This window comes from Erpetoichthys calabaricus, chromosome 17 (genome assembly GCF_900747795.2).
Source record: "Erpetoichthys calabaricus chromosome 17, fErpCal1.3, whole genome shotgun sequence".
In the NCBI taxonomy this organism is placed as follows: Eukaryota; Metazoa; Chordata; class Cladistia; order Polypteriformes; family Polypteridae; genus Erpetoichthys; species Erpetoichthys calabaricus.
Genome location: NC_041410.2, coordinates 55,194,336 through 55,214,580, shown reverse-complemented (window position 1 = coordinate 55,214,580; position 20,245 = coordinate 55,194,336). Strand labels below are relative to the sequence as shown.

Sequence of the window (20,245 nt, the reverse complement as noted above, 5' to 3'; positions counted from 1 at the left end):
AACTGGGAATACAAACCTCTCTTTCATTAAGCCAAAGTACTATTAAAAAAACAAAGCCAAAAAGCCATAATATTAAAGTCTTATAAGCATAAACACGCAAAAGAAATAGTAGCTAATAAACACAGGTTTATCTTGGATACTAAGGAAGTATTTGTGCTGACCTTTACATTGTTGCATTGCGGAAAATTCTCAGAACGTTGCTGTGGCAACCATCAAAGCTAATGACAGAAAATGGCTGCATCCAAAATTCAAACTTTTTACGGAAGTCCTAAATCACAAAAATTAGCAGCATAATTGAATTCCATGGGCAAGAATCTCTAGAAATGACACACTGATGGTCACAAACACTTCAGGGAAGTGCTTAAAGATTATGAAATTATTCCAGTCGTGGGTGTCAATTTAGCACAAGTTTGTAGTCCTAATCAGCAAACTGAATTGCTTTAATTGAGCTCCCAGGTTCTTAATCAGCATCTTCACATCAGTTCCTCCCATTCTCTTCATTTTCACATTAGTCCTTCAGTTTCATAAGTAGGTATCAATCTGAAATTCTCCATACCCTACTACTAAAAATAACTACTATCAAAGGGACTGCCACATTAATCATCCAGACACACATAGAAAGACTGTATTGTGATCAGATGAAAACTGGACTTCAGATACAAATTTTGATAGCTAGGACAACACGGTGAGGATTATGTTTTTTGATTTCTCCATTGTCTTCAGTACTATTTATCCAACCCTATTAAGGGATAAACTTAGAGATATGAAGGTGGATGAGTCTACGGTGTCCTGGATAATGGGCTGTCTGTTGGGCAGATGCAGTTTGTGAGACTCAAGGTCTATGTTTCTGATATGGCTTTCAGCAATAGTGGAGCACCACAAGGAACCATCCTGCCTCCTTTTCTCTTAACTCTGTGCACCTCAAAATATAAATATAACAGCAGGTCATGTCACTTGCAGAAAACCTCAAATTATTCTGCACTTATGGGGTGCATTGATAAGGGGGATGAGACAGAACACAGGAATCAGGTGGAGAACTTTGTTTCTTGGTGTAATAATAATAATAATAAATTTTATTTATATAGCGCCTTTCCCATGCTCAAGGCGCTTCATAGAGTCTTAGAAAAAAAACAGCAGGGTATATGTTACATTGGATACAAATGTTTTCCTGAATAGAACAATGAAACAGATAACAAAGCATTAAATAGAATAAAGGACAATAAACCAGAGTAAAATACTGAATTCAATACTAAAAGAAAAACCTAACAAATAACCTAATTTCTGATATAACAGACACATAAATTATCCTGAACACCTGGACAGAGAGGTAAACTGAAAGAAAGGGCAGAATGTTAAGTTAAAGGCCTTCCTAAATAGATTAGTTTTAAGTTGTTTTTTAAAAGAATGAATGGAGTCAGCTGATCTAATTAATTTTGTGATGTCATTCCAAAGTCTGGGTGCTATGGAGCTGAAGGCCCTGTTACCCATAGAGTGCAGGTTAGTGTGAGGCACAACAAGATTACCAGAATCAGAGGACCTTAGTAGGCGAACAGGAGCAGAGTGATTTAGAAGGTCACTGATGTGGTCCGGTGCAATGCCATTTAAAGCTTTGTAAGTTATTAATAGAATTTTATATTCAATCCTGTAAGACACAGGGAGCCAATGAAGGCAAAGCAGGATGGATGTGATGTGCTCACTGCTGCTGGTTCATGTAAGGACTCAGCAGAGTTTTAAATCAACTGAAGCTGTGATATAAGATTAGAAGGGGCACCTGCCAGCAGCGAGTTACAATAATTGATGCGGGATGTGATAAAAACATGGACAAGTTTCTCAGCATTAGAAAAGGAGACAAGCGAACACGGGATATGTTACGGAGGTGAAAGTAAGAAAGTTTCTTAATGTGGTTTATGTGGGCAGAATAAGAAATTGAGGAATCAAAAATGAAACCAAGATTCCTTGCATCAGAAGAAGGTCTGATGAGATCACTGTCAAGAGTGACTGAAAAGGAGCTCATTTTCTTAAGTAGTGCTTTAGTGCCAATTTGCAGGAGTTCAGTTTTGTTGCAATTTAATTTTAAAGAGTTCTGCTCCAGGGCGGCACGGTGGCGTAGTGGGTAGCGCTGCTGCCTCGCAGTTGGGTGATCTGGGGTCCTGGGTTCGCTTCCCGGGTCCTCCCTGCGTGGAGTTTGCATGTTCTCCCCGTGTCTGCGTGAGTTTCCTCCAGGCGCTCCGGTTTCCTCCCACAGTCCAAAGACATGCAGGTTAGGTGGATTGGCGATTCTAAATTGGCCTTGGTGTGTGGGTGTGTTTGTGTGTGTCCTGCGGTGGGTTGGCACCCTGCCCAGGATTGTTTCCTGCCTTGTGCCCTGTGTTGGCTGGGATTGGCTCCAGCAGACCCCCGTGACCCTGTGTTTCGATTCAGCGGGTTGGAAAATGGATGGATGAATGGAGTTCTGCTCCATCCAGGTTTTAATTTCACTGAGGCAAGTTGTGAGCTGAGAAAACTCTGATGAAGTTGCACTTTTAACATTGAAGTAGAGTTGAGTATCATCTGCATAAAAATGATAACCCAGTCCATAGCTACAAATAATATGGCCAAGGGGAAGCATATAAATACAGAAGAGAAGAAGGCCGAGGACAGAGCCCTGAGGAACTCCTTGTGTGCCTGGTGCTGAGCTGGATCTGCTGTTGCCAAGGCTAACAAACTCTTGCCTATCAGTCAGATAGGACTTGAACCACTGGAGGGCAGTGCCAGAGATACCCAGCATGTTCTCCATTCTGGACAGTAGAATGTCATGTCTGACCGTGTCAAAAGCTGCACTGAGGTCTGATAGAATTAATATGTTGGTTTGTCCAGAGTCTGCTGCCATAAGCAAATCATTGGTTACCCAAAGAAGAGCAGTTTCACAGCTGTGCCGCACCATGAAACCAGACTGAAAGCGTTCCATTAAATTATTAGAGGTTAAGTAATTGGTGAGCTGGGATGCTACAACATACTCAAGAACTTTTGACAGAAAAGGTAAGTGGGAAATAGGCCGAAAATTGTTAAGATCGTCACCATCAAGACCAGACTTTTTTAAAATGGGAGTTACAGAAGCAATTTTAAAAGTGGCTGGCACAAACCCAGTGTTGAGGGATGTATTGATTATTGTCATAACAGTCAGGATTATGGCATGAAGGCAGGATTTAAGAAGTGTGGTGAGGATGGGGTCAGGTACACAAGTAGTTGGCCTCCTCTTACAAAGCAGATCATTAACAAATGCCGATGTGACTGGTGAAAATTTAGAAAAGGAGCTGGATGGAGTGGGAAGACAGGGAAGGATATAAATGGATGATGGATTTATGTTAGTTGAATTGTTTAGATCTTTAATTTTATTGCGGAAAAAGTGGAGGAATTTTTCACAGACTTCAGTAGAGGAGGCAATTGGGCCAGATGCAGGTTGAAGTAATTTATTAACTACAGAGAACAAAACCCTTGGGTTATCATGGCCACTTTCTATTATTCTGCCATAATGTGTGTTCTTGGCTGCAGTTAGTGCATCCCTGTAAGCCCTTTGATGGTCAGAGAAAGCCTGGATGTAAACAGTGAGGCCAGTCTTACATGGCATTCTCTCAAGGTGTAGGCCAGTTACTTTCATAGATCGTAGCTCTGAATTATACCATGTAGCTGAACGCTTAAAGGAAACCTCCTTATGCTTTAAAGGAGCTGTTTCATCGAGTGCTGAATTAAGAGTTGAGTTATAGTGGTCAACAAGACTATCTAGTGTTGATGGACTAGGTGAAGACAGAAAAAGATCAGAAATGGATCCAGCAAGAACAGAGGGACAGATATTTTTAAGGTTTCGGAAAGAAATATTACATTTACAGGTAAGAAGAGGGAGAGGTAATGATACAGTAAAAAGCCCTGCTTTATGGTCAGAGAGTCCCAAATCACAGCTATAAGTGTTGCCGACAGATAATCCAGATGTGCAGATCAGGTCCAGTATATGACCACCAGGGTGGGTGGGAAAATCAACATGCTGCTCCAAGTCAAAACAGTCCAGTAAGGATAGGAATACATCTCTCAGTTTACATTTAGTAATGTTAATATGGATGTTGAAATCACCAAGAAGAATGACTCTCTGGGAAAGTGAACTTAAGTGGGTTAATAATTCAGTCAGATCAGATATAAAAGACAACAATAAGTGAGACAGGACCAGATTTTGTTATTAGCTTAAGAGCCAGACACTCGAAAGACAATGGACCATCAATGGGGATTCTTTTGATGTTTAACTTTGATCTAGCAATTACTGCGACTCCTCCGCCTTGTCGTGAGCTGCGAGGCTCCATGAAGTGAATGTATCCGGGCAGGGTCACCTCCGTGACAGATGTAAAATCATTTGGTTTGTGCCAAGTTTCTGTTAAGCATAGCAAGTCAAGGTTTGAGTCTGTAATGAATTCTGATAGCATCAGTGTTTTGCCATTAAAAGATCTTGATTTAAAGCAATGCAATATTAGCCAATGTGGGTTCGTTGTGTGCAGATTCATGACCAGAGTTTATTTTAACATATTGCGGATTTGGCACACTGACACTCCTATTTCCAAAGCCATGAGTAGGACGGCATATTCCTGAGCAAATGCTGCTGGTGCACTTTTCATTCGCCGCCCAGCTGTGGTGGCGACCTGACCCACAATGTATATATTTTGGGTGCCGCACAATACCATTGTCTTTTTGGACATTCCAGTCTGACCATTTGCTCTGGACAAACAGTTTAATATGAAGGAGTTTGTCATGAGAGTATTTTAGCATAGTAGAGAGCAATACTTATCTCTTACCAGAGAAGCAGCACAGCACAGCGGAGAAGGTGAGACGGGAGGATCGGGTGGTGCAAATGAGTGGCAAGCAGCAGAAAAAGCATAGTAGGAGATATTACAAAATGAACATGAAGATAGCAAAATTTGGAGGTTCCAACATACAGCCACATACATATAACGCTGGGTATTACAGGCGGGATCGCCCAGAGCTGCATCCAGCTGTGTTTAAACCTCAGATCATTTCTTAGTCATTAAGCATGTATAGAAGGAATCGAAAGCAATCCAATGTATAAATTATAATCAAGAAGACAGACCAACATGGTGGATAGATCATCACGGTGGAAAGAAATGTCCATAGGGCTCGTCCAGTGTGCCACAGAAAGATACAGTTGTCCCCATGGCTGCAAACTCAGTCAAGGCAAAGTCTATTAAAGTAAATCCAAATCACACAAAAACACAGTTCAAGCCAACTGCATCCATGGACTATATATACAATTAAAAGAAAGTGAACAATTGCAAAAGGTTTAAATTTAACGCGAATTTTAACAAAAAGTGTTGATAACAGGGAGGAGCAGCAGCAACATGCGTGTGCCAGCATCCCCTCCACAGTCTCCAGTAGTCAGTGTAGAAAGAATTGTCTGCATCTTAACATCAGTCAAACCAAGGAACAGATTATTGACTTCACCACACCAAAGAGCCCATATGTCCAGTCACTATGCAAAGAGTGGATGTAGAGGTGGTTCACTCCTACAAGTACTTGGAGGTCCACTTTAATTACACAAGTAATCTTGGGACACAGAGGAACTATATAAGAGGGCAGAGCAGGCTCTTTTTCCTGTAATGTTGGATGTGACATCTTTCACATCTTCTATAACTCTGTGATGGCCAGATCAATTTTCTATGCTGTGGTGTGCTGGGATGGTAGCATCACTTCAAGAGAGGCCCACTGAATCAATAAGCTAATTAAAAGGCCAATCTTGGTTAAGGGATGCATTCTGGACCTCATGGAGGTCTTAGCAAAGGAGAGAATTAAAATTGAGTGCCATTATGAACAACGTGGCACATCCTTTCTCTGACACACCAACATTGAGGACTTTCAGACAACAATTTATTTGACAGAAGTGTGTCAAGAAACACTATGGGGGGCTTCTGTATACCACCTGCAATGTGTCTGTATAATATGTCACTGGGACTGGGACTGCCAAGTCAAATTTACTTTCTTTTTAATTTTCTTCCTTTTTTGTCATTCTGGTGGGCATTCAGACCACAATGCATGTGTATATACATTTATTTATCTACTGGATGTATGTATTTATATAAAGAGCTTCTGTAAAAATCCCAAAAAAAATTCCCCCAGGGGACAAATAATGTTCTATATATTGTAAAAAGGTGTTATATATGCGCCCGACCCGACACAGATTGGACACGGATGCACATGTATAAAATAAAAAGACTTTTTATTTTCTTCACCTGTGGGGCATGCCGTCCCCATAATCCCCACAGGCACAACACAGTCCCATGCACACTACACCAATACAAAAGCACTCTTTCTCTGCACCACCGCTCCTCCCAGGCAACCTTGTCCTCCTCCACCCGACTCTGGCCGTTGAGTGGTGGTTGCTGGCTCCTTTTATTGGGCACCCGGAAGTGCTCCAGGTGCTTGATTACCAACATCCAGCTGCACTTCCGGGTGTGGTGAAACCGGTGCCCAGAAGGGTCCAGCAGTTCCTGCTGCAGCACCCCCTGGCAGAACCTGCAGAACCCAACAGGGCTGCACAACACTCCAACCCCCATGAAGCCCTGGGGGAATCTGAGGCACTGCTGCAACCCAGGGAGGCTGACATCTAGTGTCCAGGGGGCGATATTGTGTTTTGCATGCTTGCTCCCCTGGAACATATGCTGCAATGGCATCCCGGCTGGGCATGGGCCCTGGCCATCCATCATAATATCTATTGCAGTATCCTTTCGTATGGTATATATTTGCAATTATGGAATGTTTGGGGTAGCTATCTACCATCTGAACTGGAGTTTGCAATGTTTATAATTCATTTTTTAACTTAAGCATGCAACAGAAATTATTATTTTCCTTCAAGTCTTGGTTTCTTTCTATACTGCATGATTAAAATAAAGGCCATAGCTTCCCTTTACTGCAAAAATGCTTAATTCAGCAAAGCTAAAACTAGTGAAGTGTGAATAAAAGCCTCTGTCCAGTGATGAATATTATTTCCATTCTTTACATTAGCACCTCTTGTTTTTAATAAACTTTTTGTAATTCTAGCATTTACAGTATTTAGTTATGTTATAAAATACAGCAAAATGATACAGCAGTTATTGCTGCTGTCTCAAAAGCTTACAAGCCATTGTTCAAGTCATCATTTTGTGTCCAGCTAACACTCTGCATGCATGTCCAGATGGCCCTTAGGCTCCAGGATTCCTGCTATTTTCTGAAGGTTGGAGACTCTGAATTGGCTCAGTGTGGGTGAGTGGGCCTTGCAGTGGATTGGCAACCCATTCAGAGTTAGTGTTTGCCATGCACCCAATGCTGTTTGTGTAGTCTCTGTGTTCCTGTGACCCTGAATTGAACTAAGCAGAACTGAAAAAGAATGTTATTGGTCAGTACCTCATCCTTAGCAGCTCTTCCACATCCTTGCACATCCTCCGACCATCACGCATTTTCTGAAGCAGAGCATCATATCCTTCTTGACTGGTGAAGTCACGGGCCTAAAAAAGAAATGGGATGAGGATAGTTAAGTATATTTTCAAAAAATCTGCAGACTAGCTATACAGAAAGAGACTATTTGAAATTACACTCTATTTTGCAGCAAGCAACATGAGATTTTATTTGAGAACTGTGGCTTGCTTGTGTTGTGCATGTGGCAGCCTTTTGCAGATGCTCACTCTCCTTTCTTTTATATAAAATTAGTTTTTAGTTTTATTAATTATTAAAATTTAGACTCAGCCTCTGGCTTGTTATTCTAACTTTTTAAATGGATTTTTAAACTGAACATTTGCTGCTGTCATTGCAGACCCAAGTATTGGATTGTCTCAGCTGCCTTTTGGACAAGTTGAGAGATGTCACAGGGTGAGCGCAGAGAATCTGAAGGCTACCGTACACCTACAACATCTGAGAATGTAAAAGACTCTGAGAACATAAAGTGGGATATATTACACTGGTAGCACGGTGATCACCGCTGTCTAATGAGCCTGTTTACTCCTTTTTGGAGGAGTAGCTTGTCTGAGGATGAAAAGAGCAAAGATCAGGAGCGTGGATAAAAGTAAGGCAGCAAGGTTTCAGAACTCGAGTGCCTCCATATTATAATGAATGTTTGATCAATTTTAAATAAGTCTAATGATCTATAATAGTTCATTGAGAGTCCCAGTGAGTTCAGGCACTGCATTTTTTTTTGAGTATTGCATGGGACTGGCTTAAATTTATTATTTTATATGCTATTTAATCTTGTCAGGTTTCATCTGATATGATCTGATGGTGTTTGAAAGGCAGATGGCAGAGCTGGAAATTTATGTGAATGAGCAATTGTAAAAAGCAAGGACGTTATAATTAAAACTAAAATGTGTGATCTAGACATTGAAATGTTTACTGAATTCGTCCACGTTACCACTTAGGAAGATAAGTTACATCAATGGTTAATGTTTATTAACACTCTATTGATGAATCATTCTTACCCTAGAATGTTGGTGACTCAACCACTATCACAATGAACAATCTCCGGTTAGCATATTCCATTTATGGATACAACAACTACCCTACTGTATTTACTGTAAATCTTAATGTTAATAAAATGTAAACCTGTGGCACAACTGGGCAGATCTGACCATCTTGCTGCCTGCAAGCCTGTTATTGACAGCAGCAGCTCTGTTATTATGCAAGCCAGTTGTTCCTGTTTGTGTTGGTGGGGTTGAGCTTTGTTAAAATATGTATATTTTCTATGAGCGTTCTAAACTTTTTCCTTAGTAACAAAGTATTAGCTATCTATCTAGGAGATCTTAGCATTGTAAAGCCTTTATTAGTCCACACTATTTTTTTTCCTCTGACTGAAGAATAATTTTTATGTTATTAGTTGGGCCAGAGTTTGAAAATGATAGTCAAATGTGCACATCAGCCAGGCTGAAACTCAAACCAGATCTTCACCTTCTCTTTTGTGCTCATAGTTATGTTCCTACTGGGCATAGAGGCAGAGGATTTGATGATTATATGGAATAATAGTAATGTTTTTACTATTTACTATATTATAGAGTGGACTACTAAGAAATGAAGACAAATAGTCAAAGGATCAAAACCTCAGTAAATGGACAGGAAAAAGAACCAGTGATTAAGAAGCCAAACGTCCTGGAAGAGAAAGCTAAGAAGAAAACTGGCAAATAGCAATAATGGCTAGGCTTATCAATTTAGAACAATTAACCTACTATAGCTAACTGTTTATTCAAACAATATTCAATCCACCAAGGTCATGAAAGGAATACATTGGTAACAATTTAATTTTGGTACTGCATAAATGCATCTACTGTATTACTTATTTACTTTTATGTAACAAGACCTTAATAAAAACTTTATTTGGTCTTCATAATACTTATCAAACACCAGTAGATCAGTTACAGTGTGGCATATTGACATGCTGGTAGAACTACTTATTAATATGAAGGATTCACAATTCTTATACTAAATATGTAATATCATGAGAAATGTCTTTGATAAGCCACCTCAGATCACTCCCAAGTGATGGTTTATTAATAGCTCACACTGCTGAGATGAAGACTCAAAGAAACCTTTGTGAAGATCTTGTTACATTGTAGTAAATGAGTAATAGATGCATATTTGCAGAACATAAACTAAACTGTTACCAATACATTTACCCAAACTAGATTACCCAAAGTATGGTTAGGTTTATTTTTGTTTCTTTCCACTGGCATGGTATTATACAAGTCACCTTTTGACAGTTTTACAGAAATATTACAATCTTTATTTCAAATCACGAGAATGTGGAGCCACACACATTGTTCCTACAACCTTACACTGTACTTACACCTTCAGCAGACAATCTCTCCGACACATAACCACAATTAATTTCCTGTGTGCATTGCAGTTGGCAGCGCTCAACCCAGTGTCACATCCTCCTGCTTTAGAATAAAAGTGCCATAAACTGAATTTAAAAGCCAGAGAAACAATCTGTAACTCAGTGCCACTATACTTGAGCAAACAGAAGCTAGCATGGGAGAAGATGGACGCTCTGTTCATGTTACTGAAGAACATGAAAACGACAAGAGATGGAAAAGAAGAGAATGATGTACATGAAAGGAGAGTTCAGATGTGTAAATCCAGGAGACTGTGTTTCTAGTGTGACTCCATGCATTCAACTACAATACAGTTCTCTGGGGCTACAGGTGTGCATTTATGGCTTTCATTTGGGATGAGGGTTGTTTGATCCACCTAACAATCAATGTACAGTGACTGTGGCCAAAAAGTGGCAACATTGTTATTGCACTGAGATTTCCTTAAACATTATATTCCCAAGGGGAAATTAAAACTTAACAGAAGCTCAAGAGAGAGAGAAAATATATACATATAACATATAAATAATATAACAAACAGCAAACACCAAAAGACATAAGAAATTTTGCCTTCGATGATGCAGCTGCTTGGGACAATTGTTTAGGCTTTAGATATGAAACCCTGAGATTGTCGCTTCAAATCCTGCCACTGACTCTGTGTGACCCTGAGCAAATCACTTCATCTGCCTGTGTTCAAATTGGAAAAAGAAAAGAAATGTAACCAATTGTATTTCAAATATTGTAAGTCACTTTAAATGTAAATACAACCCCATCCTAAGTAGTAGCCTGGACAAATTCAATCATGCATTTTAAAGTCTGAATCACACATATTGGTTTTAATTGTAGTGTTTTTGCATCTTATGATTCTCATTGACATAAGCCTCCAGACCCTCTCATGCTTTTTTCCGCTCCGTCTGATCATATCAGATGAAACTCGTCTAGCCTTAAATAGAACCTTAAATAGTAGGTTTATGCTGGTTCACCACAGTAACAAAAATGACACAGTACCTGAACTTGCTGTAATTTGCCATGAGTTCTTTTGACTTAAAAAGTGATTAAACATTCCTCGCCATGTGGAGTTTGGCCAGTTTCAAATCCTTCCACCTTACTTTTATCTTCACTCTGGATCTTTGCTCTTTTTGCCCTTAGACCGCTCCTCCAATAAGGTGTGAGATGGACGGTATTATTAATCATTTTCTCTGCCCTAGTCACTTTTTGTAAATGTTCTGGCAGTTAGAAAGTGCACACCCAAGGGATATGTTCAGCTAACTGCTTAGGACAAAGTTCATATTGCCCATTCTGCTCTGCTTTGCTACTTCTGGTATCTTTCCAGAGGCCCCTGTGCAAACTTTGAGTCAGAGGTGTGAAAATGAACTCAAGGAATGACAACTAGGGTGGACAGAATAGCTCACCTAGGAGCAGGCCCTAATTTTCTAACTACATGTGACTTTAATCCAATCATGAGATGCTCCATCTTTCTTCATAAACTAGTGTCACACACTAGTGTGGGTGCGCTTGGGTGTCAACTAAAGGAACCAGGAAACGCCAATTCTACGCCAGGCCAAGGGATGCTGGGGTGCACTAAACCTCTCTCTTTTCTCTCTGCAGACCAAACATGAGAAATCCTTCCTGTCCCAGCCGCGAGGACATCACTTCCTGTGAAACCCCTATAAAAACACATTGTACGCTACTTTAAAGCCTTTTGCTGCCAGGGAAACTATATGAGTGGCTGCCCCAAACCTTCTTTGTGTGTCCGGCTGCTTCTTTCACACTAGTTACACTCATCCCATCTAGCAGACTCTCTGGAGCCTCTCACTGAACTCATGGAGACTCTCTTGGGGCGCTCTCAGTGTGGCTCTCTACCCCAGGGGAAAATTGTGTTATCACTCTGTAAAAAGACATAAAAGTTCTCTCTGAGATCCATAAAGCTGATTAGCCATTCTCTATTTGGGAAGCCTAAACTGCCAATCTTTTGTCTTTGTAGACCAGAAAGCTGAGATCCAGTCTGCCAAGACAAGTACTGTGCCAGTAGGCTCTGAAAACTGAAAAATGGCCATTACTTCAGAAAGAGAACTTCAGTATCTAAACACTTGTGCCAAAAAGAGTAATGTTTGTCCCTATGATGTCACAGATGACACAGCAAAGGGTGCAACAGCAGAAAATGAGCAGAGAAAGCAGCATCACAGGTAACATCACAAAGGATCATGTAGCAAAGAGAAAGAGTGCACTCCAATACAAGAAGAATCCTTCACTTGAACTCAAGGCAGCAACAAAGCAACAGCTCCACACCACATTGGACATCATTTTTAAAGACTTGGTATCCCAAAATTTTCTGTGTCACAATAAATCAGATCTCAAATAGAAATTAAACAGCCAGCCTCTCTGTTATATGTTTGCAGTCTAGTCTGTCAGCATCCAGTCTTATATGTCAACATGTATAAGCAGTTATCAAAGTTCGGTAATCCTTAATTTATCAATAAATTGCATTATTCTGTTTCTTAAAATGAGAGTGCTTCAGTTACGTTGATACAAGTCTAAAGGCCAGAGAACTCATACAACCTAGAAAGGAAATAAAGTAGGAGTCTTGCAAATTATTGAATTAATTACTAGCATTGCAAAGGGAAAAACTGATAATTAATTAACCAATTTAAATTTCTTCTCACTTTCTTCACTACACCATTATCTGTTGAGCCTTGCAGTCCTGCTGCATGTTGTTCCCAAACCAGGCAGTAATACTTCCTGTCAGAATATTTTCAATGGTGGATATGCAGAAATTCTTCAGTATCTGAGCCTAAACTTCCTGAGGCATCAGATGTGATAAACACGTTGTCGTGCCTTCTTTACCAAGATGTCAAAATGTGTGGAGCAGGTCAGGTCCTATGTGGTGTAGACACTCAGTTACGTGAAATTGTTCTGAGGGGGTCATAGTGTCTCTGTGGTTTTCTTCCAAAGTTCACAATCAGTTCCTTTGTCTTGCTGACATTCAGGAGAAGCCCGTTGTCCTGACGTCATTGTAACAGACTCTCCACTTCATCCAGGTAAGCCTGTTCATTGTTGTTAGAGATCAGGCCTACCACAGCTGGTCATCAATACACTTGACATTGATGCAGCCACAAATTCATATGTATAGAGGGTATATGTAAATATATAATGAGGACAATGAGGCAAACACAACATCTTGTTTCGTTGCACATTTCAATATTGTTTCAGTCACATTCTGATATTGTTGAATTATATTGACATGTTCTCTCAATACAGCATTCTTCAGTTTTGGTAATTACACCTAATACATATGCTTAAAGTTAATTGCCTTACTGTGTAGCCAATCTATGTTGTCTATAAAATGGGTGTATTGTGGGTTGTACCACATAACTGGCAATGGCAGGGTTAGCTCTTTTGGAGTATATTGCCAATGGCAGCCTAAGCAAGGAGTCAATTTTCATGGATGATTTTTGGCTGAAGATGATGATTGGTTTATAAGCCAATTTAGACTTCTGAGGGCCATCACCCTTGGAGTTTCTGAATTGGACCCTATATAATACAGACCATCAAGCAGAAATCATGTGATCCCTGTTTCCATTGCATTGTTTCAACAACAGTAGGGAATTCAGTGACTGGCACTTTTCAGTGTTAACTGGCTGAACGGTCAGGAATCTTATAGTCATCCCTGAAGTATGTTATGCCATTTGTATGGGATGGTATAATTAAGCAGATGCATTCAATCTCCTCAGGGTGAACAAACTAAGATCAAAAGGTAATTTACAGCAATTACTGATTTCCCTAAGGTAATCAGTGCAATTGATTGTGCACATGTTGCGATAAAGGCAACATCACAGAATGAATTTACTTTTGTAAACAGAAAGCATTTTTATTTGATGTGAACTATGCTGCTAGATGGAGCCCTTCCGACAGCATGGAGGTGCCCCGAATTCCAGCAGGGCATCATGGATATTGGAGTTTTCCTTCACAGCCCTGCTGGATACCATGGGGGCCACAAGGGGACGCTGCAGGGAGGCTCAGAGACTTGTATTTGCCCTATAACCTGGAAGTATGTCCTGGTCACAGGAACAGAGGAAATGATGTGCTTCCGGGATGAAGAAAAGAAGTTTTTTCTTGACCCGGAAGTGATAGAAAGTCACATGGACTGAGGGACAGAAACACTTCCGGGTCAAGGACTATAAAGGACTCTGGGAAATACCCAGACAAAAGAGCCGAGTTGGGAGGAAGGGTGACTGAGCTGCTGGGAGTGGAGGATTATTATATTTGTGATTATTATTGATTTGTTTATTGAGTATTGTGGAGTGGAGGGTGCTTTGTGCACATTATTATTATAAAATAAATAATTCTTGGACTTTTATCTGGTGTCTGACTTGTGGTCTGAGGGTTCAAGGGGTCGAAAGCACCCCTATCTGTCACATCAATTAATATACAACTAATATGTGATACTCAAATGAGTCTGACTAATGTTGTTGCGAGGTGGCCCGGCTGAACTAAAGATTCCTTTCTTTTATCCAATAGTAGGAAGCAGACTTCTGGGTCATGTGTGTGATGGATGACGTCTTGGTAAGTAGGCCTCACTGAGAGTGTTGTGATTAAACCCTTATACACTAAGGAGTTTTTGGCATTATTGTGTCTAAATTACATAACTAAAAACTGCTTATGTAATAAAGGAGCTGCAAATGGCTGAGGGGTAGTGAGTACAACACTCCAAATTAAAAAAAAAACTATTCAAACAATTAAAAACCTTTATTTACACAAATATCAAATAAATAAGACACAATAATGTGTTTTTGGGATTTCATTTCAAACAACTGGGTTTTACAGTACATTTTAACCAAGATATTTTATAAATCAAAACCCAGGAATCAATATTCTTCTGCACCCCAATCTTTCAGCTACTATTCAACCATGTTTAAATATCTATATCCCATAGCATTGCAAAGTTATACTGTTTGACATAAGGTGTCCCTTTTGGAAACTGTTTCTTGTACCTAGACAATCACTCAAAACAAGTATTACAGTTGTGGTTATGTCTATGGAAGGTAGAAATGTTAGGCAGCTTCTTTGAACAAATTTTTCAAGTTTCACATAGTGGAAGTTGTGTGCTACTGGAAGATTGTATATAAATGTGATGATGTGCAATTGTTCAAAGGATGCAGCCATACTGTCAACATACAGGTTTGTAAAGGGCTAGGTATTACTCACAAGGAAGGAAGGAAGGAACTATGAAATGGCTACTGAGACATTTCAGGGAAAGCCTAAAACTTCTGACTTCTGAAACTTCAAACCTAAAACTTCTAACAGAAAAAAATAAGCCTCAAGCTATCGATATGTAAGTATATAACGACGTAACATTACAGAATCTGCCACATGTCTCTCAACAACTAAAATAAAGCCAAAAAGACCAATATATTCAAAAAGTCTGCACATCTACAGTCACTCAACCTTGAACACACAGTTTTGGATATGTGAAAGAAAAACTGAAATCTCCTGAGAAAAGCCCATGCAGACACAAGAAGAATACACAAGCTGCATATACTAATCAATCTGTGATTCAAACGCACAATTCTGGAGCTGTAAGGCAGCAGCATTGACTACTGTGCTACCGTACAACTCATGAAGAAAATAAAAAAGTAGGACATAAATTGTGGATCTTATACATTAGTGTATGTACCTTAAGAAATGCTAACAGTATTTTTCAATTGGCACTTCCACTTAGGAGCCTGGAATACTATACACTAATTAGAAATAAAACACATTCACATTAAAAGTCAAAATATTATACAAATTAATGTATTTATTTTTTGGCATTTCTGTACTAAGTGGAGAAATGAAGTACTATCTATCTATCTATCTATCTATCTATCTATCTATCTATCTATCTATCTATCTATCTATCTAACATCAGATTTAAGCAGTGCAGACACCATCCACCCTGCCCTGCCCTATATTATATATATATATATATATATATATATATATATATATATATATATATATATATATATATACAGGTATATATATATGTGCACAATATTATATCACACTAGGGTTTGTGTGTCTTCTTCTTATTGATCAGTTTGGCTTTGGTGTGATTGGTTAGTTTGGCTTTGGTGAGGAAATGCAAGTGTGAGACAAACAAGAAGGATTAAAGACACAGGAGGCACAGTGGGAGAGTTGCCTTCAAAGATGGCAAGTATTAAACCAAACAGGAGGTGAGAAAGGTGTTTTTGGTCATTTTAAATATGGACAGAGATATTTTTGTAAATGATGTAAAAATGCTAATGTGGCTGGAGACTGGTTTTATTTTTAAACATGAAACATGAAAACATAGTATTGTGTATGATTCCTGGTTTGGCCACAGCTGGCATTATCATCCTTGAACCTGGGACATCAATAGACATGACTGAGGATGGTGCAAAATGCCCTTCATGCTTTTATTTCAAAACAATTAGTATCTAAAACAAAGTGCAGTGCATATTTAATAAATAAATAATCCAAAATAAAAACAACTTGTCTTCGTAAAGATTAAAAGTCATTGAATAAATAAATGATCCAAATAATTACAAATAAGGTTAAAATTACTACAAAGACCTGTCCATCAAGAACATCTATTCCAAACTGACGTCTCCTCTGCTCACCATTTAAAATGACTCCTCAACAAGTGTAGTCATCATTCTTTTGGCTCAAGTTCCCTCCACCATCCCTTAACTTTCAGCTGGGAACCCTTCGAGCTCTGATCTTTTCTTCCACTGCCATCCCACTGCCTTCAGAGGGAGCCCCCTCAGAGCATTTGGTCTCTACTGTTCCCTTGGTGCTTAACAGGTGCCACTATCCCTAGTGAGTGCTGTCCGTTCGCTCCCTGCAGGGGCCATTTCCCAACTGCATGCCTCCATTCCACATCACCGGCTCTGCAACAATCCTGTCTTTCCATCTTTCTCCTTATCTTTTCCTTTTAAACTCCTGGCCCATCTTTCTCAATTCTTTTATGTTCTTTTTCTCCTTGTCTAACCTACTCAGGCTCTTTTAATACAAATGTGAGTGTAGGTACCTTGATCACAGGCCTCAAAGCCTTAATGAGAAAATTGGCTCAACTGCACACGTCTGCACGTGAATGCATGCTCCACCAATTCCCTCATCAACACCCTGGGGCTGCGCCACCACGCTACTACAAACACCTGTGCCAGTCCCTAAGCCTGAGAGCACTGCTTTTATTTAAAACTTGCATACTACCACAAACCTCTAAGTGCGTTACCACAGTAGCCTGAATTAGGAAAGAAACAGAGTAAGAATATGAAATCAGGCTTCAAACTCTTATTGTCTTGTTCCAGTTTTTAAAGTTTAGTCATGCTGTGGTTTTCAGTGTCTAATGGTGAATTTCCATCCATCCATCCATTTTCCAACCCGCTGAATCTGAACACAGGGTCACGGGGGTCTGCTGGAGCCAATCCCAGCCAACACAGGGCACAAGGCAGGAACCAATCCCGGGCAGGGTGCCAACCCACCGCAGGACACACACAAACACACCCACACACCAAGCACACACTAGGGCCAATTTAGAATCGCCAATCCACCTAACCTGCATGTCTTTGGACTGTGGGAGGAAACCGGAGCGCCCGGAGGAAACCCACACCGACACGGGGAGAACATGCAAACTCCACGCAGGGAGGACCCGGGAAGCGAACCCAGGTCCCCAGATCTCCCAACTGCGAGGCAGCAGCGCTACCCACTGCGCCACCGTGCCGCCCCTAATGGTGAATTTGTAAAGTTTAATATTTTAATGTTTCTGACTGTTCTCATGTCTCTAAATGCTCAAATGTAGGTATGTATTAATAGCATTATGAGAACTACAGAGCTGTATTTGGGAATATGGTCACTGTATGAAAACACTTGAGAAATCTGAGAAAACTGATTGATTGATATATGTAAATGGCTTATATACAAGATGAAGCAAAAATAAACACAACTATAGACCTCTTTGCTGAATAATACTTTAAAGTTGTTTACAATATTGATTGCAAAAACAAAGACACTTTATGAGATTCAATAAGCAAGTATATGGTACTTATGTTAATGCAACAAAAAACTGTCAAACCAGTTCTGAGTCACGGGGGCTGGAGTCACTCTATGTAGAAGTGGGCACAAGGCAGGGACCAACCATAATTTGGGGAACCAGTCCATTGTAAGGCCCATAAGCACATACCTAATTAACCTAATATACACGCCTCTTAGCGCTTGGCATGAAATTTGAAGTACCTGGAAAAAAACGCACACAGTCAGAGGAAGAACACACAACCTTGATGCAGACAGATGCTGGATTCAAACTCAGGACACAGCAGTGCTATTCAATGTGAAAAGAAAAACATGAGTGTACATTTGGCCCAAAAGCCTTATAGGATGGAAATGGAAGTTTAAGTATGTTCAGATTGTAATAAAGATTAGCACACACACCACTAATATTGAATGATTCCCTCTCAAGTTTGAGTTTTCATTTAGTGTAGGTGCAGGTCCACCTGGATAAGGATTATCATGTTGTGATGCTCCATCTGTTTGTCATGATGTGCCATTCCTGTAATCCTGTGACATACATAGACACTAATGCATTGTCCCAATTCATTTTGCAAAATAAGCATTTTTGTTCTGGATTTTTCATTATTTACTCTTAGAATTCACTTGATAGCCAAGAAAAAAAATCAAAATTCCCGTTTCTGTTTATTTGAAACATATTGCAAATTTAAACTGGGGATAGGGCTGCAGGTGACTTGGGGCTACTAAATTGGTGCTTAATTCAGAGGCATATAACAATTCATGCATATTTTTACATTTTTACTGTATGTATTTTCCAATTCTTCATTATAATGTCTGCATTAGAATGCAAGTCTATATCTGTCACCCATTTCTACATATCCAGAGATCTAGAAAGGAGATCACACAGGCTACTTTATTAGTGCCCTGTAGAGAACTTATTAAGCACATCAAATAAATAAATAAGCAGCCCACCATGTACTATAAACATGACCACCCACAAACTGTAACATTTCATATCAAAATTAGTCAGCAATGTTGCCAACAGGGTAACTGGGCTGAGGGCTGTCGTTTTTAACTTCAAATAATATTCCACAGTTTGAATACACCTATAACTAAACCAAACAACCAAACCAATACACATGAACTGACATGGGCGTCGGATTGGTCACATCTTGTGTCTGATTTGAATTAAACTGATGTGATTGGACATTCAGTATAGCACATCAAAGTACAGCTAGAAAGACTACTATGTAATGTATTCATTATAAAGTATAAGTTAATGCAATGACAAACACTACTCATTTAAAATGCATGATGAATAAAGATTTTTTTAAGAATAGTCAGGATGTGTAAATTTGAAGTGAAGCAGAAGATTGCTCTGGTAATTATTGGACAACTGGTCACCTTATGGAGACTGCACACTGGGTATATGTATAATGTAATTTCAGAATTCACAATAGTGATGTGCATTTCAATTCACTTTACTGATTTGATTCTTTCAAACTATGTGATTAAGTGAATCAATTCATTTGATTAATTAATAATAAAAAACAAAACTTTTCAAGGGGGGATACCCATTGAATGAATCACAAATTAATTATTAATTATTTAATAATAATATATTATGTATATTTATTCAAGTATACAGTATATTAAACATGCTGGTAATGCATATTACCAGGCCATGGTTCTTAGCTGGAAAAGGGTGGAATGCTCTCTCCGGGTTGGGAACACATTACTGCCGCAAGTGGAGGAGTTCAAGTATCTCGGGGTCTTGTTTACGAGTGAGGGAAAAATGGAGCGGGAGGTCGACAGACGGATCAGTGCAGCATCTGCAGTAATGCAGGCTCTGCAATGGTCTGTCGTGGTGAAGAGAGAGCTGAGCCAAAAGGCTGTCAATTTACCAGTCGATGTATGTTCCTACCCTCATCTATGGCCACGAGCTTTGGGTAGTGACCGAAAGAGCAAGATCGCGGATCAGGCCCGGCCTTAGGCATAGGCGAAGTAGGCGACCGCCTAGGGCCCCGGCGTCCGGGGGGCCCTGGACCAACGGCGACCAGGCCCCCGGCCCGCCCCTCCCCTCGCAATGCATTCCAAAAGTTTCAAATATCCCAAAAAATAAAAAAGGACAAAAAAACTAAAAAAAGAAAAAATACAAAAAAACTAAGCTGGGCTTAGCTACATACCACCACGTGGTGCCCAGTGGAAACAGTTCAAACTGGCTAAATTGTAGCAGCTAACTACTCCGGGCGAAAAAGGGACACAGGGTGATGACCTCGTAACGTTACAAGAAAACGTCTCCTTGGTCTAATTTTCAAGCATTTCGCAGAGCTTCCAGGGGACCCCTGGACCCCCCT

At 39.8% G+C, this 20,245-nt stretch overlaps 2 protein-coding genes across 2 annotated transcripts in view; one reads left to right on the top strand and one right to left on the bottom strand.

Annotated features, from left to right (window-relative positions):
- LOC127526110 (craniofacial development protein 2-like) overlaps positions 1-20,245 on the top strand; it is a 1,015,936-nt gene that overhangs the window by 900,379 nt on the left and 95,312 nt on the right. The gene's annotated exons all lie outside the window — the stretch shown is intronic.
- The window catches only part of pstpip1a (proline-serine-threonine phosphatase interacting protein 1a), a 229,282-nt gene that overhangs the window by 118,281 nt on the left and 90,756 nt on the right, over positions 1-20,245 (bottom strand). Inside the window, exon 2 of the mRNA XM_028822610.2 lies at positions 7,414-7,514. Within this exon, the coding sequence (XP_028678443.2) occupies positions 7,414-7,514 (101 nt within the window). The remainder of the gene's footprint in view (positions 1-7,413; positions 7,515-20,245) is intronic.